Source organism: Chelon labrosus (genome assembly GCF_963514085.1).
Source record: "Chelon labrosus genome assembly, chromosome: 9".
NCBI lineage: Eukaryota > Metazoa > Chordata > Actinopteri > Mugiliformes > Mugilidae > Chelon > Chelon labrosus.
The window spans coordinates 14,930,730-14,956,540 of NC_140359.1; the positions used below are offsets into that span (position 1 = coordinate 14,930,730).

Consider the following 25,811-nt stretch of genomic DNA (forward strand, 5'->3'; position numbering starts at 1 on the left):
GGGTGAATTCAAACTTGAACAATGGCCATTCATTGAGAAGAGGGTGAATAGAGCTCAGGCCCTGGCCTCAGTGGGTTCAAATTTGTATGTGAAGTCAAAAATATCCCACCCCCCACACGTCTTAGACACGTTGTATGATGCCAATATTGATATCAAACTTGGCCTGGGAATTTTTTTATCTATGCATATATTTGTACGTTACGCTGTCTGGTTGAATTTGGCAACTCTATGCAGGTCTTAAAACTGTCCGACTGTTCGGGGATTAGCCAGCTGCACAGCCCGAGGGGAGGGGCTCAGCATTCCAGCTCTGCACCTCTGTGTGTGTGTGCATGTGCAGAAGGAGTGAGGGGCCCTCGGAGCTAATTGGCAGCGGGAGTGACAAAGGTGGTCTGCTTCAAAAGAGAGACCCTGGTGAGATGTTCATACAGGAGGGCAAGAGGAGGAGGGGAGAAAAGGGGGAGTGGAGGCGCCTTCACATTTTGTGTTTTCTTCGTGATGTCCACATCTTGAGTTGATGTGACGGTGGCGGCTTCTCGTTTCTAGGGTCATGCGTGCTGTTTTGGTGGACTATTTTGATGAGTAAAGTTGTTTGAGGCAGCAGTGGAGCTAAACGCTGAGTGAAGATGAGTGAGATGAAAGTGGAGGAGAGCATCATGGCATACTTATCACAGAGTGAGACTGAGACCAGCCCCAAAGACTGTGAGTAACAGAAATTTTGTGGGAAATTGTCACAGTGGGTTTAACACTAGCCTGACAAAACAGGACATGAATTTATTGTTTTACTAGAACTGCTTAATTCTTATACCCCCATCATGTTTCTGTCAAGTTGTGTATGTTGCAGTAAAATGAACTGTAGAAAATAGTTTGGCACAAAGAGAGGGACGTGAGAAACGTTAAAACCTGTTTCAGGGTCAGAATGTGCTCAGTGTGTTAAGAAATGCTGACTTGTGTAAGTTATGAGGTGTTTCCCTTCAGCTCCTAATTCTACTAAAATAAACACTGTCTGGGAATGCTGATACATGTGTATGTCCAGCTTGTATTTTCAGTTTAGGATTTCTGCACAGGGAGTTAAACTTTACCAATATAACATAGAAGAGCTGTCAGGAAGTTTTACACATTTAAAGGAAATTAGGTCGGATTAAACTAAATGCATGAATTTATGCTCCAGCGGTTTCATAAATGTTTCAGCACTAAATTGGACTACATTGTGACATCCATGTGTTGCAGTAAACGTGGTGGCCATTCTCCATAACTTCTGGGAGCAGAAGCAGGCCGGTCAGTCGAACGGTTCCTCCAGTCAGTCAGATTGTCCCGTTGGGAAGGCAGCCGGCCAGTCAGAGATCCTGCTGTTGTACGAATCTGCGCCTTTGCCTGGTCCCCCGTACATCTGCTATGTCACACTTCCTGGAGGAAGCTGCTTTGGTAACTTTAAGGTGTGTTTGGCATCATCAGTGCTGTGCACTGGAGCAACATTTCTGCACGCAGTGGTCAACTTAACATTGCTCCATTTACACTCGTAACAACAAATCTGACCAACAATTCATATTTTTATGATACTTGACGGAGATGACGGTCCAGTTGTAGTACATCTTAATAATAAAATTGCAGAAAGCTCCGTAACTGTTAAATCACCTAACAAAAGTAAGTCACCAACTACTAGTAATAGTACTGGTGTGGTTGTGGTTCCAAATTAAATGTTAGTTGTACCTTTTCTTACAAATTGCAGTTTTTCTGACCAAAAACATTTGAATGTCTTCAGTTGTTTTGTGGCGACTGTCGCGTTCAGAGTTACTCAGAAACTTTACATCAGAGCCGTTCAGTGGGAGTAGACACACCGTAATACACACTTTTAAGATTATTTGACATTGATGTTGTTCAGTTTAGATCTCATGATGCTTCTCAATGGGCTCATTGTGACCCAGACAGCAGCCCCCAGCTCAGAGAGGGCATGTGATTGGCTATCTTTGAATGCCTCTAATGTCCTAATCTCAACGGTGATTTGAATTCTGATCCCATGATTAGGTGTAGTGAAGTGTAAAATAATACAGAATGTACGATTGGGTGCTCTTTTGCAGGCAGGAGTTGCAGCAAGTCAATCAACACTTCAGGTTCACTCGTACCTGCTGAACCTGAAAGTTCTGCCACAAAATGTCACATCTTTTTACTCTCTTCGTTATAGCTCTACGTGCTCTTATCACCCTCCAGGTGTGTGACACCCAGGCGGAAGCTCGGAGAGATGCGGCTCGCGTGGCTCTGATGAACTCTCTCGTCAACGAGTTGCCATGTCGACGCATCAACCCTCAGTTCATCGCTCAGAGTTTGCACCAGGCGGCCAGCGACAGTGCTGTAAGCGTGAGCCGGAGCAAAAACACACTTTGACTGTCTCAGCATGAATGTTGACCTGAGCTGTTGCCTGTGTTAAGGTCTCTATGGAAGATGCGTCTGATTCAAGCACCAGTATAGGAACCTACAGCTTGTTGCTCCACTCCTACATAGGGAAGACCATGCTGGAGTTCCAGGTAAAATAATAAAACATTTTCCTTGAGCTGGACTTATAAATTATGTGGGGTCATTTGGTTATTGTATGAGAGACCCGTTTCAGGATTTGTGAAGCAGTACTTTGCTCTTAATAACCAAAAGAGTCATTATTAAGCCAAACTCAGCAGAAATCCTAACCCGTGGGTGGTAATTCTACGCTTCATTGGAATCATCACAACTTGGTCTGTTTTCATCTACTCCATTTCACACTCTGGCCCGAGCACAAAGTCGTGGTATGAAACACCTAATATTTCTACCTTTGTGTAAATAAGCACATGTCTTCAGACAGGAGCTTATTAGTGTGAGGAAATGGGTTCATTATCATTCCTGTTGAAGTACAACTCACAGATGGAGAGCTTCCAAGTAACCCATGCAAAAACATACACTTAAATTTAGCCACACATGCATGGCCATGAGGCGTGCATCTGTCAGTGGTTGGTATTATTTATACTTACAGTCAGAGCAGGAGGTGTTGAATAGTTTGGAGGTCAGGCAGAATCATAAACAAGTAACATAAAAAAACAAAAAAAATACTGAGTAAACAAGCCAGCAGCTGCAACTTGGACTTCAACCCCTGACAACTTACGTGTAATGTTTTCCATCTGTGTCTCATTAGGTCAATTTAAGTTAACGTATAGTCTCTCTCTCTCTCTGTGTTTAACACTAATGCCACTGGCTGCTAACACATGGCAGCTGTTCACCCCAGACAGCGTTTTATAAAATCAGAGTGAAACCTACCTGGAGCATAAAGATTTATAATATCTTGTCAAACCAATCGTTCACAGTTTACGTATCGCTTAAAAAATATTAAAATATTAAATATTAACGTTATCTTCGCCAGGCTTACATACACTGATCTAGAAGCCTGGATTTATTCAAGATTACTCACAGGAATGCACAAAACTTTCTCTCTGTGTGCTATCTCATTTTCATCTCTCTGCAGGAGATGATGACGATTTTCCAGTTGTTGCACTGGAACGGGACGCTGAAGGCTCTGAGAGAAAGGCAGTGCTCTCGACAGGTACAAGTCTTGCCAATTACAAACCTCATTTAAAGTTGCAGGAAACTTTGATAAAGCATCAACATGCCTGTGTTTTTTTCCCCACCTCCATTTCAGAGTGTGATTGCCTATTACTCTCAGCGAGGACTCGATGAGTACATGCGCAGTAGCATGGCTCTGGACTGGCTCGGGCGGGAGCAGAGGTCGCCGGGGCTGCTCGGATTGGAGCTTCAGGCGGCACAGAGGGAGCTGGTGTTGGCCAGGCGTCGGGGCGTGGAGCTGCGCTTCCACAAAGAAAAGACAGAGATCCTCAGCTTGGCACTGAGCCAAGCATACAGACACCACTCGCCGGATGTTTTCAGCCAAGCATCAAGCTGCACATACCAGCAAGATCAACTTCCTTTACACACATTTTACAGCCAGGACACAGACATGCAGATGAGTCCACCCTGCAGTCCTTCATCAACCCTCCATAAAAACACAACACAAGCAGCCTGTCAAGCCTTTGGCAAACACGTGCCTTCTGACACACCTTCACCACATTCACAGCAGACTTTTGAGCCTTTCGAATGGACTGAATAGACGGTAGAAGTTGTCATGAATGAATGAGCGAATGAATGTTGCTTCATGGAAAGACATTATTAAACATTCTCACATATGACATGTTTTCTATAAATGTCATTCAGAGCTCAGTAATATGTGTTTTTTTTTATTAATGATCTAACATTATTAACAGTCTAACATCAAATGTAGTTTCATGACTTTAAAATTAGAAATGAAAGTTAATGTATTTGTGACTTTAACTACAAGAACTACAAGTTGTATGACGTCAGCTCTCTTTTACAGTCTCACGTTTCATTTAAGCTCAGTTTCGTTGTCTTTGTTTTAGATGTGTATTATGATACACAGTGTAGCCTGAAACTAGAACACAGGGATTTAGCAGTGATTTTAATTATTTAGCCGATGTACTGTTTAACCTGCCAGCAAGTCAGTGCTTCTTGCAGCCTTTCTTCTTCCCTGTCTAACGTGTGATCTAGTGCATTGGCATCCTTTATGGAAATTACTTTTTATGGCAAAGCAATATACTGACAGTCCGTGGGAAATATTTTCAGGCTGGATGCTGTGAGACACGAATTTATAACCATCACAGAGGAGCTGGGGGAGAAAATACAGTCTGGTTTGTGTGTTAAGTGTATAGGTGGCAGCTAATATTAAAAGAACAAACACTTTCTATGTTTTTTTTTATAATTAATTACACAGAGGCCCAGAGCATTTGTTGATGTCAGGTTCAGTTAAAGGAGTGAATGCATATTAAAGGGAAATATTGAATTTATTCTTGTAATATACGTTTAAAAATAAAGATTTTTTTTTTTCTGTTATTTTGACCTGCCTTTGTATTTGTGGCAGCTCACCCCTGTTTTAAGATAAGATGAGACATGTTTATTAATCCCACGTATGGGAAATTTCCATGTCACAGTAGGATGGAATTTGGCAAAAAAAAAAATATATATATATACAGAAAAACAGCGACAACTTCGACAGGGAAAAGTTACCAAAAAGACACAAATACAAACTTTTGAAAAATATATACAAAAAAATAACAATACTCAAGACATTCTGTATATTACGGAAGCGTATTGCTGCCACACTTTAGAAAAAAAAGGCTCAATATTATGTAATTACGTGAAAGTTTCTTGTTATAACAATATATTTTTCACGTTTTAACAAGATAAGTATCACGTTATTGCATGAAATTATCATGTTATTTCATGAAATTATCACGTTATTTCATGATAATGATATTTTCATGTTATAACGTGAAAATATGTTATTTCAAGATATGATATTTTCACGTTTTTACATGAAATTATCACGTTATAACGTGAAAATATCATTATCATGAAATAACGTGATAATTTCATGAAATAACGTGATACTTATCTTGTTAAAACGTGAAAAATATATTGTTATAACAAGAAACTTTCACGTAATTACATAATATTGAGCCTTTTTTTTTTTTTTAAAGTGTGGCAGCAATACGCTTCCGTAGTATATACAGTGTGGTCAGATTGAATATATACAGTTTATTTCAATCTGTAGCACATTTGAGAACTTAAACATAACATGAAATGAAAACTCATGAAAATAAATGGGTTATATTTTATTTTTCTCTAACAGCTGTTAAAACAGCGTGTGCGAACGATGAGGTTTGTCCACTCTGGTATCCCGTAGAGAGGTGGAGTAGTCACGTGATCCAAGATTGTGATCACGGAGTTCCTGGAACAAACAAAACAAATGACAGCCGAGCAGTATGCGGGGCTATCTCTGCGTGTCACTCGCTTCGACGTGTTGAAAACAAGTTTTGACCATGTGGGCAACAATATGGGAAAACAAGACTCGCTGGAGAACACATCCATGAACAAAAATACGGCGTAATCAACGAACAGCTAGGCGTTAGCTTAGCTTAGGTTTCGGTCCTGCTATTTCAGTTATGTTAGTAAGCTACGTGGAGTTTCATCATCAGGGATTGGTTTCGTTTTAACAGATATGCTTTATCTTGATGTGATGTTTAAGTTAAGAGACACGCCAGTCATCGTCATGCGTGAATTTTACCTGCGGAACATAACGGAGTGTTTTGTTTACAACCAGTGAAAGTGTTTATCTCGACAACACAGCCCGCCTCTAGCTGCTTATCACAGGGAAGACTTCGCTAGCTGCTCGAGCTAAAGGTTGTCCCAAGAATACGTATGATGACTGTTCGCTCTCAGCTGATCAGCAGTTTTCAGATGGTCGGCATCACTTTCACCAGGAGGGGCAGCTGAATGTCCGTGTGTGATCTGAGTTGTGGGGAGAAGCTGATGTAAGCAGACACTAAAAAAATGGAGGCTGTCAGGCCAAAGAAGACCAAGTCAAAAACCAGCGGAAAATCTCAGGTGATTAAACCAAGTACTTCACAGTCATTCTTTGTCTTCTGATCTCTCCTTCTGTAGTTAAAAGTAGTATGAGGATTGGCTCAAAACAAGTATAGTCACAAGAGAAGACAAGGTTATCCTCCAGAGTTAACACACAGAAAAAAACACACTTCTTATCATCTCACCCTTTAGAAAGGTCATCACACACAGTTTCCTATTTTTACCACGTTCATGACAATGCATTTTCTTTAGTCACATGCCCCTTGTCATGTGTCAGAAAGTATTGCACAAAAAGAGTTGTTGGTCACGGTGAAAGCACGTCTGATTGTTAATTTATGTCCTCAGCTGGTCAGGAAACAGAAGCAGGCAGAGGAAGACAAAGGAGCCACAGCTTCCTCAGCCGTCTGCGATGAGGCCTCCGCGTCTGGCTTCACCGACATCCCCCTCAGTCTGCCTTATGAGGAGCCAAATGAGGACCAGCGGGACCCTGTTCAAAGCCCTGAAACTGCAGTACAGACATCAGATCTGCACCCTGAGAAGCAACAGACCTCCTCATCACAGACTTCCTCCGCATCAGTGTTGACCGACACTCTGCAGTCAAGTCTGAATGTGTCAGCGGTGACACCACAGGGTACTGTGCAACTGACGGAGTCAGAAAAGGGGGTAGAGGAGGATGGTGAGGTGGAAGCTCAGAGACTTGAACCACAAACCACTGAGTTGGGAAACGACACGCAGTTTTGGAATGAGCCTTCCGTTTCAGCTCAGTTTGAAGTCCTACATGTCCCAAGTGCCCCTACTCTTTACCCATCTCTCCCTACACTGGAAGTGGGTCCTGTGATACAGCTCTGTGAAGAAGCTGTTAAAAACTGTGAAAAGGAACCTGCAGTGTTGGCACTTCCTGATCAGGAATCATCTCCTCCGAGTTTGCGGCCTCTGGAGTCTGTAGCTGAACTTTCAAGGAGCAAACTTTACCCTGAATTACCCAAGACTGCTCCAGAGATTCAGGTGAACTCATGCACCACAAGATACCACTCAATGATTGGGATTACTGATTATGGTTTTAAATATAGCATTATGATAATGTAGTAAATGTGTGTCTTATGTTAAATGCATTGTAGTAACAGTAATTCTTAAATAATTCTTTCACCAGAGCAAAAAAAATGAAAATATTTACATCAGTAGAAATAATTGTAAATAATTTCTAAATATCTTGTTGTTAATGTTGTAGCCTGTGGCTTTACATGTACTACACATTACTATACATTACATGCATTACACAATTCATGTTTTTCTTCTCCAGCCATTCACCCTGGAGCAGCTCAGTGTCTGGGAGCCAGGGGGAGGGTTGCGAGCATGGCTGGAGGGTGTTGAGGTCTGTGCAGCCCAGTTCTGTGCTCTGGCCAGACAGGAGAGCCACGAACTGACTGAACTGCTGCAGAACTACTGGCGCTGCCGCAGACAGCTGACCCAGTCGCACACACAGCTGCACACACAGTCCTCTGACTGCAAGAGCACACAGAATCGTCTCTGGAGCTTCAGAGATGAACAGCTCACACTGCAGGTGTGCTGTTTGGATCAGTAATCAAAATTATGGGATAGTGCCGAAGCTGTAATATCCCATTGTTGTAATGTCACTTCTCATTTGTTTCTTACAGGGTGTGTGTGCAGACCAGTCTAAAGTATGTGGATACCATCGCTTCCAGCAGGCCGAGTTTAGTCAGAGTGTGCTGGCTGAGCTGAGAAGACTGTTTGAATCTTGCAGCGAGCTGCTCCATCAGAAGGTGGTGCTGCATGCATACACTGCTCTGCTGTCACGCCTGCAGGTGGAGTCATACTTGTATCGCCTATTAAAAGGTGAGAGACTTTAAAGTATCACATCTAGTACTACTTTTGTCTCACATTGCCAATGTTAAATACACAGACTGCATCTGTTATGTTTTGTTTTCAGATTTTACTGGCAGCCAAACACAGTCTTGTTCTCTCCAACCCCTGAAAGAGGCCATCAGTGTCCTATTTAGCTTCACACGTAGAGTCCTCGATGACACGCAGTTCCAGACAGACGTCCATCAATGGCTTGAGAGATTGGTGTGTATGGACCACTTTTCAAACTGCGAGTCTCAGTGATCAAGTTGTTGTTGTGGGTTTTCATGTGTTCATGCTTTACTCTCCAGGTCGCCGTTCTCTTGCATGTTGGAGGGTCTGGAGAGCACCTTTACCTGCTGTGCCATCTTCTGTGCTGTCCTTCCGGGGTGGGAAAGTGGGCTGCACCTTTCCTTCAGGTTGGTTTATGGACACGTGTTTAATTTGTTATTGTCCTGTTAGTTGTGGTTGTACATACAGACGGCAAGTGTTTGCTTTTCATTGTCTTCTCCAGATTGAAGTCTGGGGGAACACCTCTGGAGTTCAACACTTCATGCAAGCTTTAGCCATCCTCATGTCACCTGCCAGGTAAGGCCCATCATAGCAGTTACTCTTTCTTATGCAGTGACTGTCAGCTGTGTTCTCTGATTTCAAGACTTTGGTTGTGTTTTGGTACAGACACCGAGCAGAATTTCTGGCCCACATGAAGCCATGTGAGAGTCAGAGCTCAACAGCCTCTGGACCTGAGTCTGGAAACTGGACCCTAGTGGACGAAGGCGGAGAGGAGGTAAGTGTAACAAGGGGACCATTAGTTATAACATAGAAGCATTTCAGAAATAACTACTGTGTTATTATCCGCTCACTAATTGCGTGGTAGCTTTGTTACTGGCATTTCTAAGTACAGCGTTTCCTTTGCAGATTATGTTGCAGCCGATAATAAATATAGTGTTGTGTCACAGAGGGTTGTAGATATGTAGATGGTGATTTTTAAAGTACAGGATGTTCTTGTCTTTGTTCGGATCTGCTGAATCATACTTAACCCTGCTGAGAAAATGATTAAAGGAGCACCTATGACTGTTTAACAATCAGTCTGCTGGCTTTAAAACCACCACTGCCGCCAGTACTAATGTGTTGCCTAGGAACCACTTTGTTTTCAGGGCTTTCAAGATTAGTATTCATTTTGCATAACATATTATTTATTACTTTCACATATTCATTCTTTGCCTAACATGCTGATCTGCTATTACTAGATTATATGAAAACAAGGCAGCCTCTACTTTGCATCTTGCCTTAAAATCTGTGTTAAATAACAGAGCCACTTTTATGGCAAATGATGCGCTCATCCTCTAAATGTCCTCTTTTACGTGTTTAGGATGAAGATCCGGAGAGCAGCTGGTTGCTTCTCTGTGAGGAGGACCTGATCTCCCTGCTGACCCAGTTCCCGTTCAAGCAGCTCTACTCTTACATGCTGGGCATGAGCAAGCAGGGTAAGAGAGTCCGTCTCTCCTGGCTGTTTTGTGGTTTGTGTCTCGCAAACTAACAGATCACTCTGTTTCCAGGTGTGTATGAGCCCCAGGCCTGCTCCAGTCAGAAGATGATGCGTGTGTTTGCTTTTGCATCGTCACTCATTGAAATTCTAGCTCTTGGCCTTCAAACCTATAACAGAGCGCGATACAGACAGCTAGTCAAACGAATAGGACACATCATACGGTCAGTCAGTGAACCAGTGATATAAGCAAAGCCTTTGTGAAGTCAGAAAATGCATTAACTAAAACATCCTTTCTCCTTTCCATCAGTATGACGGTGTGCTACGTCAGTGATCACTGGGCCCAGTTTGTGAGTGTGACTGATGCTGGTGGATCCAGCTCTCATCTCCACTCTATGTCTTTGGACAAACTGCAGCTGGAATATGATCATCTCTTCCTGAGAGCTGTTTTACATGTACTCAGAAACAAAAGGTGAGGAACTGGCCTCAAGTTTTGACCCTAATTGGAAACATTTTATTTCCAAGGCTCTTTTAATTATTTTAACTGTTCTCCTTCACAGATTAGGCATTTGGTTATTTATGTCTGAGATGCCATACGGGACTTTGTCCAGCTCGATGCTGTGGAAGGTCCTCTATGTTATGCAGTGTGCAGAGACTGCAGGACTAGAAACACTCAGCACTGCCAGTGACACACACTCCTGCATTCAGGCTCTCAGAGGTACCAGTATGCGCAAAATATTGTTATTCAAAGACTATCATCCTCATTGTGTCAATGCTTCGACCTTGCCTCCGGTTTCATATCAAATGAATAGTTCAGTGTATTTTAAACTGTTCTTAAGGCAGTTTTAAAAACCCCGTGAACTCAACTTCTAATGCGTTTAGGATCTTTGCAACACTGTGATTTCAAAACCTTGCATAAATAAAGTTGTGTCATGTCGTTCTTCTCAGCCTGGAGTTGTGATCCTGATATTTTCTCACTGTCTCTGTCGCAGACCCAAAGCACCAGGAGAGATTCGAGCAATGGCTGTGTGAGGTGAACAGCTCTGACGGCATCTCCCTCCTCACTGCGCTAGCACACATGGCGACACCTACTCAGCACTCTGACCCCACATTCATCACTACTATAACACTGCTGATTTACCAGGTACGGGAAGAAGACACAGAACAAAATGCTGGCAAATTCGAATAAAAGAAAGATGATATGTAATGTAGGCGTTAAACAAAGCAGATTTTCTGTTCAAATATTGAATAGAATTTAGAGTAATTAAATGTGGAGCATCGTATATCCATATTAACTAATGGATAATGGACTTGTTGTCTTTACCTTGAATATATTATACGAAACAGAAAATAGATTTAGCAACTTATTTTCAGGCACAGTAACGTCTGATTAGTTTCTTCTTCCTTTATGGGTCACGATGATAACAACATTAGATCCTTTTCTTCTGATAAGTGTAAAAAAACAAAAAAAACGTACAACTGTTAAAGATTTTTACCGTATCTGTATTTGTTGACATTCCTCGTCTTATTTTCCCTTCAGGTGTCTTACGTGAGTGTGTCTACCAGAGAAACTTACTCCAAGGTCGGGAGGGAGTTGTTGGCTACCATAGCAACAGCCCATCCCTACGTTATCTCTGTGCTCCTGGAGAGACTGAGAGAGACCATACAGACTGTAGGAATGGTTGGTACCACTGTGATGAGGCTAAGATTTTAACTGAAAGTAGTATATAAAATGTATAATGTGGCAGATGTTAGACTCATGAGTTTTTGTTGTTTTGTTTTTTTTGTGTGTGTGTGTTAGGTGGCATTGTATCTGTGTAAAGAGCTGCCTCTGAGTCTGTGGCGGCCGCGGCAAGAGGAGATATGTGTGATAGGAGCCTGGTTGCTCCAGAATCCTCTGTCTGCAGTGGAGAACCGGTTGGCCTGTGTTATACTGGAGGGCTTGAACTGGGGTTACACACAGGTAATCATAGTCGTGTTAAAAAAAAAATATGTTTCTGAGAATCTTGACAGCACAGATTGTTGTTAACCGACTACTCCTGCTTTCTCATGTAGGATGGTTCTTTGGCCCTGCCTTCATTTCTCCATAGTGAGGTAGCTCTGCTGGTGGCTGAAGCCTATCAGAAGTACCTCACAGACAAACCGTATAGTGGCCTCATATCAGAAGGAATCAAACAGGTAAAAAAAACTGAACATTTTGCTCCGACTTTCACAACAGACCACATATTACTTGATTCACCATAAACTTTCTCTCTTTCATTCTTTCATGTTCTCCCACCAGGTGTCTTACCTTGCCAGTGTACTTCGTCTGGGCGTATCTCCTGAAGCGTCCTTTAGTCAATGGGCATGGCAACTGTTGCTAAGGCTGAAGCTCCATGCAAATGCTCAGAATCCGAAAGGAGCCTGGGCGGTCCCTGCTTTGGCTTCTAACCCACCTCCAGAGCTTACTCACAGTCCTAGCATGCACTCCGTTCTCAGGGCTGTAAAAGCAGGCATCCCTATTGGATGCTACCTGTCCATTGCCATGACAACAGTGGGACACAGGTTTGTAGTCGCACACAGGCTAAACATTTGTGGGCGATTCTTTTAAAAACTGAACGTTGAGCTCATGTGGATTTCCCCTGTACTCTTTCAGTCTGGAACACTTTTGCACCGATGGAGTTGGATTGTTGAAAAGCCTGATTCAGTCTCGCCACCTGAGAGCAGCTGTGCATCTGCTGGATAACATCATACCCCCGACCTACCCTCTCAGCTTCTACCTGCTCAACAACTCTCAGTAAGCCGTCCCTCATAGAGAAGCTGCAGCTGTAGCATCTTCATCCCTAACATGTATTCCTACTTGTTTTTTGCCCTCTGTCAATGCCAGGTTTGTGAGTTGCATCCAGTTGTTCTTGCAGTACGACAGCGTGTGTCCTCAAGGTGTGACGCAACAGGTGACGCATAGAGTAGCACCACTTCTCACCGGAACCACCTACGGAGACAACGTTCGTCTGCTGAACAGCGTCATTCAGGTACATCATGGAAACTTTAAACCATCGTTAAACAACACTAACATGTTGGATTGTGACCTGCAGGAACTTTGTAACTAATCGCATAGGGTTTAAACTCTCAATATCTATTTGTGATGTATGCAATTTCTCCTGCAGAGTCATGTGTTGGAAAGTTCACAGCCCGGTCGAGTCGGATCTGCAGCAGTCCTGGAGTTTTGGGTGGGAATTCTTACTCAGCAGAACCTGTGGTACCGAGACAAAACGGTCCTGTTCCTCATGGATCAGATCTGCTGTGCTGCCTTCACTCACCACCAGGAGGAGTGTGTTCAGAAACTCCTGTACCAACAGCATAAGGTATTTATGCAATTTTGTTTGGTGTGCATAATTTAGAGACTCTCTTGGGTCTGACAGGTGCAGATGCTGAATTTAGCACTGTAAACTGCCTTTAGTTACGTTCTTGACATCACATTAACATTTACTAAGTCACGTGTTATAGAAGACAACCTATCGGTGAGGGATGCTTAACAGTTACACAAGCGATATTTAATTTTTTCTGTTTTTTCATACTTGCAGAATGCCTTGGGTTACCATGGAGATCGGGGTCTGATATCCTCTCTGGTTGGCTGGATTTCTGGAAATGCCACGCCTTCCTTCATAGAGGGCCAATCCCTGAGTGCGGAAGTGAGCGTCCCAAAGCAGGAACATTATGTGCAGGGAATATTGATCATATTAGTAAAGTTCTCAGTCCTGACAGGCCTGCCGTCGTCTGTGTTGTTGTGTTTAGGTTTGGTTTGCCTGGTTGGTGCTGAATATGGAGGGTGTGTTTGAGGAAGATTCTCAGCTGAGGCGATGCGTTGAGAACGAGCTCCTGTCAGAGCCTGGCATTTCCCCAGATCAAGCCTTGAAGGTAGAAAAAAAACACATAATTTGTAAATTATACCCAGATGGAAATAACTGGATTAGCGTTATGTATAAAGTGTAAAATATCATTTCACATTTCACCATAAGGGACTTACACAATAAGCAGAAGACAAATTGTTGCACTATAGCTCACATAATATGTTCTTTTTAACCTTTAAATTAACACAGACCAGTTAAAAACAGCGGAGATGTTGTTTATTAGTCCAGTCCGTTACTGGTCCATAATCTTGTGTGTACATGGTGTTAAGACTTTTTCTGTGTCTGAGCCAGAAGGTGCAGCACAGACTGAAGTTGCCGGTAGCCCCATCTCTGCAGCGGCTGCAGGTGTACCGCTGGGCGTGTCAGGCCGTAGCCACACCGCCTGACCACCCTCTCCTTCCCCTCATCTGGCAGAAGTTCCTACAGCTCTACCTCAGACAGCCTGGGCCTGAATATGGGTACGAGGCACACGCATATGTCATTTCCCCTTGTCAGAGAAAGCAAGAATTGGACAGAATCTAGAGGTATATCTGTCTATCTGTGTAACGTTTGCCCAACAGGCTGGCTGCAGCGGGATGCATTGGCTGGAGGTTCTTCCAGACTTCATCTCAGGCCGCTTTATTCAGAGATCTGAGGCAGAGAATACAAGAGGTATCAGATTTCCACCATGCTGCCAGCCAGGCCCTCAGGGTGCCCCCATCAAACACACCCTCGTCAGAGAGCCAGAGCGACGAAAGCCCCAACAATCCACAGCTGCCTTACCTCACATCTCCTCAGCTACACACGGAGCTGGTCAGGTAGCTCCCGCCCCCCCCATTTTAAACCCGCGCATCTAAAAGCATGTATTCCTGTTGTTTGGAACGTAGTAGTGCGTTTACAGCTGTTGGTCGTCTGCAGGTTGTTTGGTGTATTTGCCATGTGGTTGGATGATGAGCATCTGCAGAAACAGGAGGTGTACCTTCCCTGTCTTCCTCCAGAGTATGAACCGCACAGATTGGCACAGGTCATGCAGCGGCAGCAGGTGAGAGTGCCTTCACGTTTGTCTTTTTCAGTGTGTTTGTATTAGAAGATACAAACATAAGTAAGTAAAATCTGTGATGTATTAGGCATTTTGCTGCTATGTTTTACCGCGTGTTGTCTTGTAGAAATTGTGGCTGGAGTATGTGGACCAGGAGCGTCTGCAGTACGATCAGAGGGAGGTTTTGTCTCTGTGGGAGAAGGTGCAGAGTGAGCCAACTTTCCTGCAGACCCAGAACCCTGGCTTTATTGACTACACCAGCCTCAGCAATGGTATGAAGCCAACATTGTTACTCTGAATTGGAAGGTTCTGCAGAGGTTCATTGAAATATCTATATATATATGCAGAAGTCATAATTACTACACATGTGGATAATATTTGAATGACGTTATCTTAGTTTAGTTGATTATATGTATTTTTAGGTACAATAATGTTGTGTTTAATGTTGTGCTCCGTGTCTCTCTGCTTATTAGCAAAGGAGCGAATCCTGTCCAACCTGCAGAAGCACCCGGTTCCCCGTACAGCTCCTGAGCTGCAGCAGCACAAGGTTCCCGTGGCTGATGTTCCTACCGCCTGTCTCACTGACTGGAAAGCTGCTAAAGAACTATTGCAGCATGACCTCAGTATTTTGCAGGACCAGGCCAGGTATATGGAGATCATATACCATTAAAACAATGTCTTATCATCAGTTGCTTACACAGCCTCTCTTGTTTGTACATTTATATTAAAATGTAAACAAGGCAACATGCAGTTACTCAAATACGTTGAATATGTTGTCAGGATTGCAGTCGCACGTGAAGCCCAGCAAGTGGCCATGGAGCAGGAGCTGCTGGAGAGCCTTCCTTTACTGTTTAAGAACCGACCAGAGCAAGTTAGCATGGCTCTGGAGTGTAAAGGGAAGGGAGGACAGCCGTGCCAGGGACCCGCAAACATCACTGTCACAGTACGACCACTCAAACTAGATGATAGCCACTTTTTAAGGTTCTATAGCTCCTTGCCATATTTTGCTAATCTGTGTGCGTGTGTGTGTGTGTGTGCAACTGCGTAGTGTGAGCGAGTCCAGAGGCAGGAGGCAGTGCACACTCAGATATCTTCACTGCGCACGGACCTCAAGAAGCTTCAAAATGATGCCATAGCTCCTCCACCTCCGATCCTGGCCCAGGCTGCAGTCCACACTGAGAACTTTATCACGTCAGTACAAGCAAATCTTATTCCATCGAGACATTTCTTATGTCAGTTATTTATCCATTTATCCACTTGTATATGTAATAGAAAGTAAATTGTTAGTTATTTAAATTAGGGATGTTTTGACTCTGTGTTGTATGTGCTCAGGGCTTTAGTGAACTTGCACAAAGTGCAGAAATCCCTGGCGGTGCAGCAAGTTGGTGTGGCAGCCTTTTACCAGGTGGTCTCCTTTGTGTGTGAGGACACACTGCGACATCCCCCAACACGGCAGTACCTCTCATCGTGTGTGGAAATACTGGGACAGGTGCGCACACAAACACATGCACACATTGTACACATACCAGTAGGATGTTTTTGAAGCATTATTCAGCTTTATATGGAACGCACAAATACAAACGCACCCTGCCTTCTCCAAGGTGTTTCCCAGGAGCCTGTCCCAAGTGTTGAAGAATGAGCCCCAACGTTTGGCCATAATAATGTGTTGTACTTCATCTAGTGATATAGATAACAACCCTGTACTGTCTTTTCCTCTCTCTTAAACAACTCTAAATTAGACGTTTTACTTGATCCTCTCCATTACTCTTCTGTAAGATCAAGTTAGTGGTGTTGTAATTTCCCATCCAACAAGAACATTGCATAAGTTGCCCTCCGCCGGTTTTCTTCCTTGTTCTTAAAATAACTCCAAACAGCCGGCATGGTGACAGCAGGTTTCACTCCCGTTCTAGCTACAGTTCATGTGACACATGCCACTCATCTTGTGACACATCTGCCTTTACAGCTCGTTCCTCAAAGTTTTCCTAAGCATTTATGTGATAGATGGGGCTAATGTTCTGTGTAGAGTTTTGACGGTTTATCCAATATCCAATACTGGAATATAACTAAAACTGCTGACTGTACCCACCCAGTCACCTTAAGCCAACAAACACTGCAAATATTGCTCATTACACATCAGTACATTGCATTTTATTCCTAATATGTTAACTTAAATACACTATAGACATGTGATCAAAACATACTTTGAGGCCAGCCCAACAAATAAATGACAGCCAATCCTCAGAGCCTGTCCCCTACGGGACAAAAACAGATGGAGGCTAAACGATTCTCTTGTTATTCTCCTCTATTAATAAAACTTCCTTGCAACTTTAACTGCATTCTACTTATTTTTGGGTGTGCAGGTGTTTATTCAGGGAAATGCAGAGGAGTGTGGCCGAGTCCTGAAGGCCATCCTGGAGCAGAGGCGCCTTTGTCCTCTCATTTCCCCCTTCTTCACTCCCAACGCGGCACCCAAACAGCTCGTCTTCCTCTACCAGGACGTCGTGACATCCCTACACCTTGACAGTGCCGATGTCATTTTCATGCTGCTCACTAAGGTTAGTTCACATAATTAATTTAAGAAATATCACGATGTGTACAGTACATCCGCTATGTTTTATTGACAGTGGTCACTTCTGCATGTCCTCCCCGTAGTTTGATTTGTCTCTGTGGCTGAATGAAGCCCATCCCGTGTTTTCGGAGAGAACCCGTTTGCTGGAGTTGGTCCACGGAGCTCTCTGTGTCTGCGGGAAGGACCCCGAGCCTGAACTTCTCACGCCTTTTCATCTCTTCACCAAGCACTGGACCTGGCTTTTACGTCACCACTTCCCCGATCATTACAGTGATTGCCTACGTCTTCTCATGACCAGTAAGTAAATCGTTCATAAGGAAGACTTGTTTTAGGCTACCAGTGCTACAACCTGTGCCACCTCTTCTCCAAAGCATACCGGAGATTTTTAATAAAGGAGTCGTTGTTTCTTAGTCATTTGTCTCCAGCAATGATCCACTTGAGAGTCTCATCTGCCTTTAACTGCGTTCTTCCTTTCTTCGGTATATCAGACGCTGCCTGCTAATGCACTTTACAAAGACCTTATTTTTAAAAGTCCTTTTGTTCCTCATTCAAGTGATTCAGAAAAAAAGACACATTCATCCCTCTGAAAGAATCCTTCCTACTCATCTTTTCACCGTCAAACAAAAGATTCAACTGATTATTAAATGAAACTAAAATTAGTTGAGTCATTCCATCAATCTAGAGAATCAGACCTGAGTTTAAAGTGTGAGTCATTCATCATTTTTGTTATGATTCCAAACGGAGCCAGATATTAAAAAACTAAATCACTTTTTTATTGCAAGAACATTAGTTTGTGTGTTACTCAACAAAAACTTTTTTTTATTTTTCTCAGGTTCATCAAACCAGTTGCTGAGTCCAGAGTGCTGGAAAGTGACCCTGCGAGTGCTGGGCTGCTTACCTCCAATTCGCAGCACCAAGAGTAAAGCTGAACCAATCGTCAGCGTTGCAGATGGCCCTGGCCGTGCTGCCGGACCCCCAGCCTCTACTCACAGATCCCCCATCAGCCTCTCTCCTCAGCAGGTACCTAAGCATGGTGTTCATGTTGGATTCAAACCTCCTGGCCTGATAGTAGTTGTGTACAATATGGGCCGGAGTTGCTTGCAAATTTCCAGCCTTTCTTAAAAATTAATTTCTGTTATATTTTATTGGTCGCTAACAGGTGGATGAGACAGTTGATTGGCTGAGTGATTACTTGTTGAAAAGTCGTCTCAGTAAGCCAGACCTCCGCAGCTTCGGCCTCTACTCTGCCTGGACTCCCTACATTAATGATGTCGTCTCCTTCTGGGACCATCTGATTGGTTGCCTCATCAACGTGCAGCTCAGCAGCTGCGCCAGAGAGTCAGTGGGCAGCAGCAAAATAATGAAAGGTAATTGTACATTGTCAGAATACATTGAGGGTAGACTTATTATTGTTTGTGTTGTTTAACCTTTGGTTACCTGTAGTGATAAAAAAAAGAAACATGTCTTGCACTCTCACAGCTCTGCAGGATCTACACAGCAAGGTTGTGAAGTTATTTAAGCCCTGGATCTTTCCCCTGGACACTGGGGATGGTGGGTAAGTATCACACAACCTCAGCTATCTATATAACCACAGATTTGTAGAGGAGAGGAAAGCTGTTGTGAGTGAGGCAGTTGTGATACAGATGTGAGTGCAGACAGAGCAGACAACAGATGAGGCAGAAGATAAAAATATATTCGTATTCTATAAGTTTGCTTGGCGTAGAACTGAAAGTGAGGCTCTTCAAATCTCCCAAGCTGACTATACATAACACAAGACAAAGCACAAACACTGCTTGGAGAGGAAACATCACTTTATTTATGTACTGCTGAGCTGCCCTGACACGAGAAAGTCAATAAAGTTTGTACTCTGGTTCTCCTGATTGGCAAACAACGAATGGAAAATGTCAATACCAATGTCTCTTTGTCTCAGTAACGTCAAGTGTTACCCCTGGCTGGAGTCAGACGCGAGTGCAGCAGGATGCATGGTTGGCCTGTACACTCAGCTCACTGACACGCTCCATCACAAATTCAGAGGTGAGTTCTCAGCAGTCCAGTGTTCACACCCGTTTTATTGCTTGTAACCTTTGTTCTCTGAAGTGTACACACTAGTTTCAGTTTAAGTTCTTTATAACTGAATTGCTGGGTGCGCGTTAATGTCGCAGATCGCCTGCTCCCCGGTCAGCGAGGTGCCCTGTGGCTGTGCATGATGCAGTACTGTGAGAGCTGCACCTCACCCCGAACACCCGAGTACCTGCTGTACCTGTACCACACACACCTCCGCAGCCTGCCCTGGAGACACCTGCACCCTGACACTCAGCTCATGGAGCAGCTCTTCAACGTGAGATACTCTGATTCCTGACACTTGACCCCCATAGCTGCTCACTGGTCTAGACATGCATGCCACAGGGGGGGCTTGTTAACCTGAGACCTTGGTCCTTGGCCCTAGTTCCTATTATAAGTCCCATAATTAGAATCAACACACTGTTCCTAGAAGAAAGCTGTCTCATCAGTCTGTAAGGGCTGCTACCTAGAATCTGTAAAGATTACTAAAGTTTGAAATTATTTGTGATTATCGAGCATTTTGCCATAAATATGCACGTTACATTAAAAGTAGGAGGTAGTGATATTTTGGGTGCAGTCCACTGACATCCAAAAGGTTTGATTTATTTGCAGGATTTAATGTCTTTCCTCAATTTTTCATCCCTACAGGTGGAGAGAGGGAGTCCCAAGAGCTGCTTCCTGTTTATGGGAGAGGTGTTATGTGAAGTTAACTGGGTCAGCGTCCTAAGTGACCACTTACAAACACCTCCCACCGCTACAGCGTATCCGGCGCTGCCAGACATGGGCACACAGAAGGACTCGCACGCCATGCTGGTCTATCTGCTATACATGCTAGTTTTTCTGGCAAAGGAGGAACAGCTCCTGAGACAACAGGTGAGCCCAGGATATTTTGGTGTCACATTAGGGTCAGACCTCTTGCCCCTTCAGTCATTCCTCATTTTCTTCATCTCCAGGACTCCCCTCTGCTCAGTCTGTTGGTTCAGTCCACATCTCTGCCCTGGCACCAGCTGGACCAGTCCTCATACCAGAGCATTCTAGGATATGTTGGCACCCACTACCCTCCCTCTTTGTTCCTCAGTGTGGACTCTGCTCCTCAGCTGGTGCTGAAATCACTCCGTAGTGCTGCTGGGCTCCACCCCCGTCCTAGTGAAACCCCACACCCGGTGAGCCAGTACAGGGCTGTTTGTTTGCCAAAGCACATCTCAGATTTGTTAAGACATTGTCAACGTCAAAGGTAGCTAAATGATCTTCCGTCAATCAAAGCAGTTAATAGAGGTGAATGGAGAGATGCTGGAGAAGGAGCTCTTATATATGCTTCTCCAGCGCTCCTGGCAGGCACAGCTTGTGTACGAGTGGGAGGCTCGGAATATCCACGCTAAATTTAGACTTTAACAATTCAGTTTTATTTGCCAGCCCTCTATCGCTTTTCCAGATTACGTGAATGTAACACTTAAATAAGTGTAGTTGCTGTAGATAGAGAGCAGCAGCAGGACATTTCATACCACAATTGATATTGTTCCAAAGAAGACAGACATTGGCAAGATCTATATAATCCTCCAAACCATATTGTACACAAGACAGTGTCAAGATTCAGCTATTTGTCTCCTTTGTGCTATGGTGTTAAATAAACTCTATGTGATACTAATTAAATCAAAAAGGCTGTGGAAAACTCAAGACATGAACTTTATTATAAATCAGTTATGGTTAAGTTCAAAGTTCAAATCTTACGTAAAGCATCAGATTTCCCCTTTCTGTAAGGTTTGGCAGCCATGTCCTCTTTAGTTGATAAATCTATTTTTAGATAAGATAAGCTGCACATGAACCCAGTAGGAATTTATAAATGACATAATGCTTTTGTTAAAAGTGCTCGAATAAACCAGCTGTATTCTGGCGCTACATTAAAACTACTTTTAGTTTTAGTGGCTAGGATCTCTTTGTTTGGAGAGATATATTTTACCATGGATATGATATTAATGTATCTATGCCTGTGGAGCATTAATTAAAAAATTACTTTGCTGCCAACAGGAGGAGACGCTGAAAGCCAGAGCCTATGTGCGCTGGTGTGTGCAGTCATTGGTGACTCTGGAGCAAGGAGGAAGCATCACCCTCAGCGGCCTGGAGGCTCAGATGGAGACACTTCTGGAGTGCATCATCACATTCAACCCACCAGGTGAGCAGTCCTTACCACCTTTCTTACCAACACATAACCACTATTGGTAATAAATTATCGTTCCTTATTCCTCTACAGAGGTGGGTTTGGAGCAGAGGCACATGGCGTTCTGCAGTCTCTTCAGCGACGCTCTGGCTTTGCTCAATGGGGTTGGCGTCTCAACGGGAGAGGCGCTGGCTGCTCATGTCATTACCTGGCTGGACAGGAAGGGGCGGGGCTTTCCTATTCTGCCTCTTCTCACGGCTTGCTCTCGCTGTCTTGCATCAGTGCGCCACATGACGCGCATCATGGAGGCATGTATTACAGCATACTTCAATCATGGTAAGCAAAGTGTCCTCTTAGGGTTCATTAAACCTCTATATATAGATTTTTTTTTTGTCTGATTTCTGTACTGTCAGCTTCAAGTCGAGATCGAGGATTGATGCGATTTTCCTCTAACTTTTCTCTTCAGTTGAGGAAGAGTCTGCTGGTTGGGGTCCTGTGTTGGCATCGCTGCAGGTGCCTGAGCTCACTGTGGATGACTTCCTCTCTGAGAGCCAATCAGGAGGAAGCTTCCTGACGCTCTATGCCTTCATCCTGCAGCGCCTCAACACCGAATACACAGCTGCCAACGAGAGGAGGACTCTGGCTCTAATTAACACATGGACCACTCAAGTCTTCCCCAGGTTTGGACCCCTCCCCCTCTTCCCTCTCTCTGATTTCGTCTGTTTGGGACATCAGTTTGTGTGCTCTGTGGAGTGCAGGCATATTATACATGTCGTAACAGAGGCTTTATTTGTGTTCAGTGGTCCAGGTGATGAAGCCAAGCTGTTTCTTTGGTGGCACAAAGCACTGAATCTATCAGCGGAGCAGCTTCAGCCTCAGGCAGGCCAGACTGAAGTGTCAGGCGTTGTCATGGGTCTGATGAGGCTGCAAACTCGGCTGCTTCAGCTGGGAGAAGAAAGGCTGAACTCTGGGCTGCTAGGAGCTATAGGCCTCGGAAAGAGGTCTCCTGTTTCCAATAGGTCAGTTCTCATACTTACCTGTAGCCTTGATACATTACCAGTGTCGATAAACCAACTGTTAATGAGAATCTACTGTATGTCCAGGTTCAGGGTGGTGGTTCGCAGTCTGGCAGCATTCCTAACCATCCAGGTGGCATCAGAAACCGAGCTTCGACTTCAACCCACCAGTGACTTGCAGCTCTCTGCTAAAGCTCAGCAAGTATGTAAAAAATAAATAAAACTGTGGCGTTGGCATTTTTTCTTGTCTGCAATTATCTCCTAAAAATAACATGTATTTCCTTTTTTTTTCTATTTTTCCTGTGGATGCAGACTCTGGCAATGTTGGAGGCCATGCCCAGCAGTAAGCAGTATGCTGAATTGGAGGACTCTGTGAATAAGGCTGTCCAGTTCATCCGTTACCCAGGGCACTGCCTGAAAGATGGACCACGACTGCTGGCCCTCCTAGCCAACCTTCTGTACCCCGACCTCAGATACCTACACATTATCCGTTGATCGTGACCTAGTGTGACTCATGCTGGAGATGTGGAGGAGTGACATGTGTTCTGCCACAGCCCAAATCTTGCCGGAGCACAAAGTTTTCCAGACTGGTACTAACTACTGCTAATCAGCAAGAGCGACACATCTTATCAATGAAGACTTGTTGTGACAGAAACTGTTCACCAGAGCCGTCCGTACATTCGTGAAAAATACTTTCTTGACTGGTACCGTACAATGAAGTATCATAAAACCAGTCAGAGGTGAAGGCAATCTCATGTGCTAGTCTCTGACGTTTTTGTTTATTAGCACTTTACTTTCTTCTGTCATGTTTATGCCTTGTTGCTTTTTGCGTAACTTGCCCGTTGGTTTTAATCGCCATCTGTTCTGTTGAGGATGTTGCACATATTTATTGAAACAGAATTCATGAATCAGAATTCAGCGCTGGGCTTTAGGTGTGAAACTCACACCTGCATGTGGAATCTAACAGAAAAAAGATGAAGAGTCCATAGATTATTTAGGGGGAGGTTGAAGGACAGATCTAATAGTCTATAAGTTTAGTAGTACCTTCTTAAAATAAGGTGGGGACATACCAAGAATGCCGGGGTTTATTGTCCGATACAAATCGTTTGCTGTGGTTGCTAGCATCTAGCTACGAATAACAATCTCAGATGTTTAAACTCTAGGTAGTGTACACATACGGATGAATACAGTGGATGCCTGTGTGAAGTTTGCTTAGTAACAACATCTGCCAGTATTATGTCCATGTCTAGCCAAAAGTGCTTTCATTGTTTTCTGCCAAAGAGATGTTCTTTTTGTCTGTTCAGCTACTGAAACCTCCATGACCACGTACCCTGATTGTTTAATCGGCCTCTGTTCAGTACAAAAGCTGCAGTCTGAAATAAGCACACACACAGAGGAAGATACACTCACAATGTGCCACGCCACTTGGCTTCCTTATAAAGTAGTATGCGCACTGTAATTCGAATTGCTAATGCTGTTGGTATTACTCAGAGAGCAGGGATGAAATGTTGGATCCAGCATGTATCTGGACTTGAATGCACTTGAATTCATTTGTGGACGAAGGCAGATTTTAAGTTGGACCTTCAGTTCATTCAAGACAGTTGTCGCATTTTAGTTGCCATTTCACTTTACTGCTTCTGTTGCTCTGTGCTGTCTCAGTAATCATCACGCTGCACTTCAGCCGCCTGAAGCACACCTTCTTGCCAGCCTGTTAATGTCAAAGCATTTGTTTTTTGTTTTTTTTTTATGAGTCACTGATCAGGAATGGGTCTGAAGAGCTACGGAGCCAGGCTGCACAAAGGAGACAAGACGGCTCTGTAAAGGGAAGTGAATGTCTCACAGCTGGTATTCATCAATTTAACACAGTGATTTGGACCCTTATGTAGTACATGCAGCCTCTCGGAACATCAAGATTGATGTAAACTCCCAGGACAGGTCATGTGGACACACTGAACTGAGTTATAAGAAAGAACACTGAAAGAGATCCTGACAGCTCTAAGAGGTACAATGTACTGTGCATACAATAAAACAAAGTGGTCTTGAATGTGTGCTTTTCCTGCATAATGATGCACATGGTTGCACTGACATCCCTTACCTAAGAAGACTGTTATGACAAGCCTCATTGTGGAGTAATATGATTGGCATTTGCGTCCTGTTGTTCTCTGCGCTTATCCAGTACACGTCTCCCACTAAAATAGCAGCCTTTACAAAGACTTTTCAGAAACGCTCCTATAAATTGAGCTGTGTGCTTTTTTGTGCGCGCGTGTGTGCATGCATACCTCCAGCATCCTCATTTGACACCACATCGCCTGTCTGGGAGAAAACCTCTCTTCAGGCAACAGTGGTCTCTATGGTTACAGGAAGGGTAGAAGTGAGAGAGGAGGTGGAAAGGACGGGGTGTTCTGAGGCTGTGAGAGGGAGAGAAGAGGATAGGAGGTGGGAGACGCTCGCAGACGATTATTGCTGCCTCTTCTCGGTTTAACAAAAACGGCCACTGATGTGCTGGTCGAAGCCCTCGTTCTGCTGTCTCTCGCCACATTTAGGCAACCTTCTGCTCCCCCGTCTCTCGGCTCAGGTGGTGGAGCACGCTGACGGAGTCGGTGTTCGCGGGACGACTTGCTCTCAAACATTATAAGATCCCTCTTGCCATGTTCACACACCGCCTACTTGTGCACATGCCGAGAGGACCCAATCCTGAGACAGAGCATTCCTGTCTGACACATAACTGTCTGGCAGATTCCTGTGTCACCATGGAAACCCTGCACCAGGTCGAGAATAGTTGTTCCTAGACTGTAATACGGTACACTCAGCATCAGAGAGGCACGTGGATGAGCTCCATTACTGGCAGTTGGGACGCAGACATAAAACAAACACAACAGCAGAGATCAGATTCTACGAAAATTCAGCAGTTACGCAAGAACTTCTGTGAGTGATGAGTAAGAATCGTCGATTGTATAACCTGAGCATCATTTGCACAGACGGACACAGATTTCAGATCTCACTTTAACCGGGTGTTTCCCTTCCCCACTGCAACATGTTTCAGAGTCTGTTCCAGACGTAGCCGAGGCTCCTGCGTGAATAACACTCCACTGCTGCACAACCAGTTGCTCTTCTGGGACAGCTGCACCGGCCAGAAGAGCCTCCCTGCTGCCAAAACACACTCACTCAGCCGGACACACAGGAATGCCTCTCACTATGCTCCTGCACGGCTACAAGAAACAGTTTCTGCTCTACATGCTTGCGCTGTTTTGAATGTTAAGTGCACGAGTACATGTACAGTATGTGTGCGAGAGCGAGTGTGTATAT

The 25,811-nt window shown here is 44.1% G+C and overlaps 2 protein-coding genes across 2 annotated transcripts; both read left to right on the forward strand.

Moving 5' to 3' along the window:
• Positions 1–201: 201 nt before the first annotated feature.
• Positions 202–4,719, forward strand: LOC311492650 (protein limb expression 1-like). Its single transcript, XM_084550983.1, has 6 exons — positions 202–699; positions 1,228–1,433; positions 2,206–2,346; positions 2,424–2,519; positions 3,482–3,559; positions 3,656–4,719. The coding sequence occupies exons 1-6, from the start codon at positions 624–626 to the stop codon at positions 4,118–4,120; spliced, it is 1,062 nt and encodes a 353-aa protein (XP_084407109.1). The 5' UTR covers positions 202–623; the 3' UTR covers positions 4,121–4,719.
• Positions 4,720–5,177: 458 nt separating this feature from the next.
• Positions 5,178–24,549, forward strand: epg5 (ectopic P-granules autophagy protein 5 homolog (C. elegans)). Its single transcript, XM_084552232.1, has 45 exons — positions 5,178–6,471; positions 6,796–7,455; positions 7,751–8,011; positions 8,106–8,304; positions 8,399–8,535; positions 8,622–8,729; positions 8,825–8,898; positions 8,989–9,097; positions 9,683–9,797; positions 9,870–10,020; positions 10,107–10,268; positions 10,357–10,514; positions 10,789–10,940; positions 11,337–11,477; positions 11,598–11,759; positions 11,852–11,974; positions 12,078–12,340; positions 12,432–12,572; positions 12,663–12,807; positions 12,943–13,140; positions 13,360–13,467; positions 13,571–13,693; positions 13,978–14,144; positions 14,247–14,483; positions 14,584–14,707; positions 14,832–14,976; positions 15,178–15,349; positions 15,485–15,647; positions 15,753–15,895; positions 16,037–16,193; positions 17,065–17,259; positions 17,357–17,570; positions 18,106–18,293; positions 18,433–18,640; positions 18,753–18,828; positions 19,204–19,307; positions 19,436–19,611; positions 19,983–20,207; positions 20,288–20,497; positions 21,360–21,504; positions 21,583–21,825; positions 21,956–22,169; positions 22,290–22,508; positions 22,593–22,707; positions 22,818–24,549. Exons 1-45 carry the CDS (start codon positions 6,418–6,420, stop codon positions 22,998–23,000), a joined length of 7,767 nt encoding a protein of 2,588 aa, XP_084408358.1. The 5' UTR covers positions 5,178–6,417; the 3' UTR covers positions 23,001–24,549.
• Positions 24,550–25,811: the final 1,262 nt, after the last annotated feature.

Coding starts and splice junctions, on each gene's coding strand:
- epg5 (XM_084552232.1), top strand. CDS start 6,418: ATGGAGGCTGTCAGGCCAAAGAAGACCAAGTCAAAAACCAGCGGAAAA. Junction 15,648..15,752: donor CCGCAAACATCACTGTCACA/GTACGACCACTC, acceptor GCAACTGCGTAG/TGTGAGCGAGTCCAGAGGCA. Junction 22,708..22,817: donor TCTCTGCTAAAGCTCAGCAA/GTATGTAAAAAA, acceptor CTGTGGATGCAG/ACTCTGGCAATGTTGGAGGC.
- LOC311492650 (XM_084550983.1), top strand. CDS start 624: ATGAGTGAGATGAAAGTGGAGGAGAGCATCATGGCATACTTATCACAG. Junction 700..1,227: donor TGAGACCAGCCCCAAAGACT/GTGAGTAACAGA, acceptor CATGTGTTGCAG/TAAACGTGGTGGCCATTCTC. Junction 2,520..3,481: donor AGACCATGCTGGAGTTCCAG/GTAAAATAATAA, acceptor ATCTCTCTGCAG/GAGATGATGACGATTTTCCA.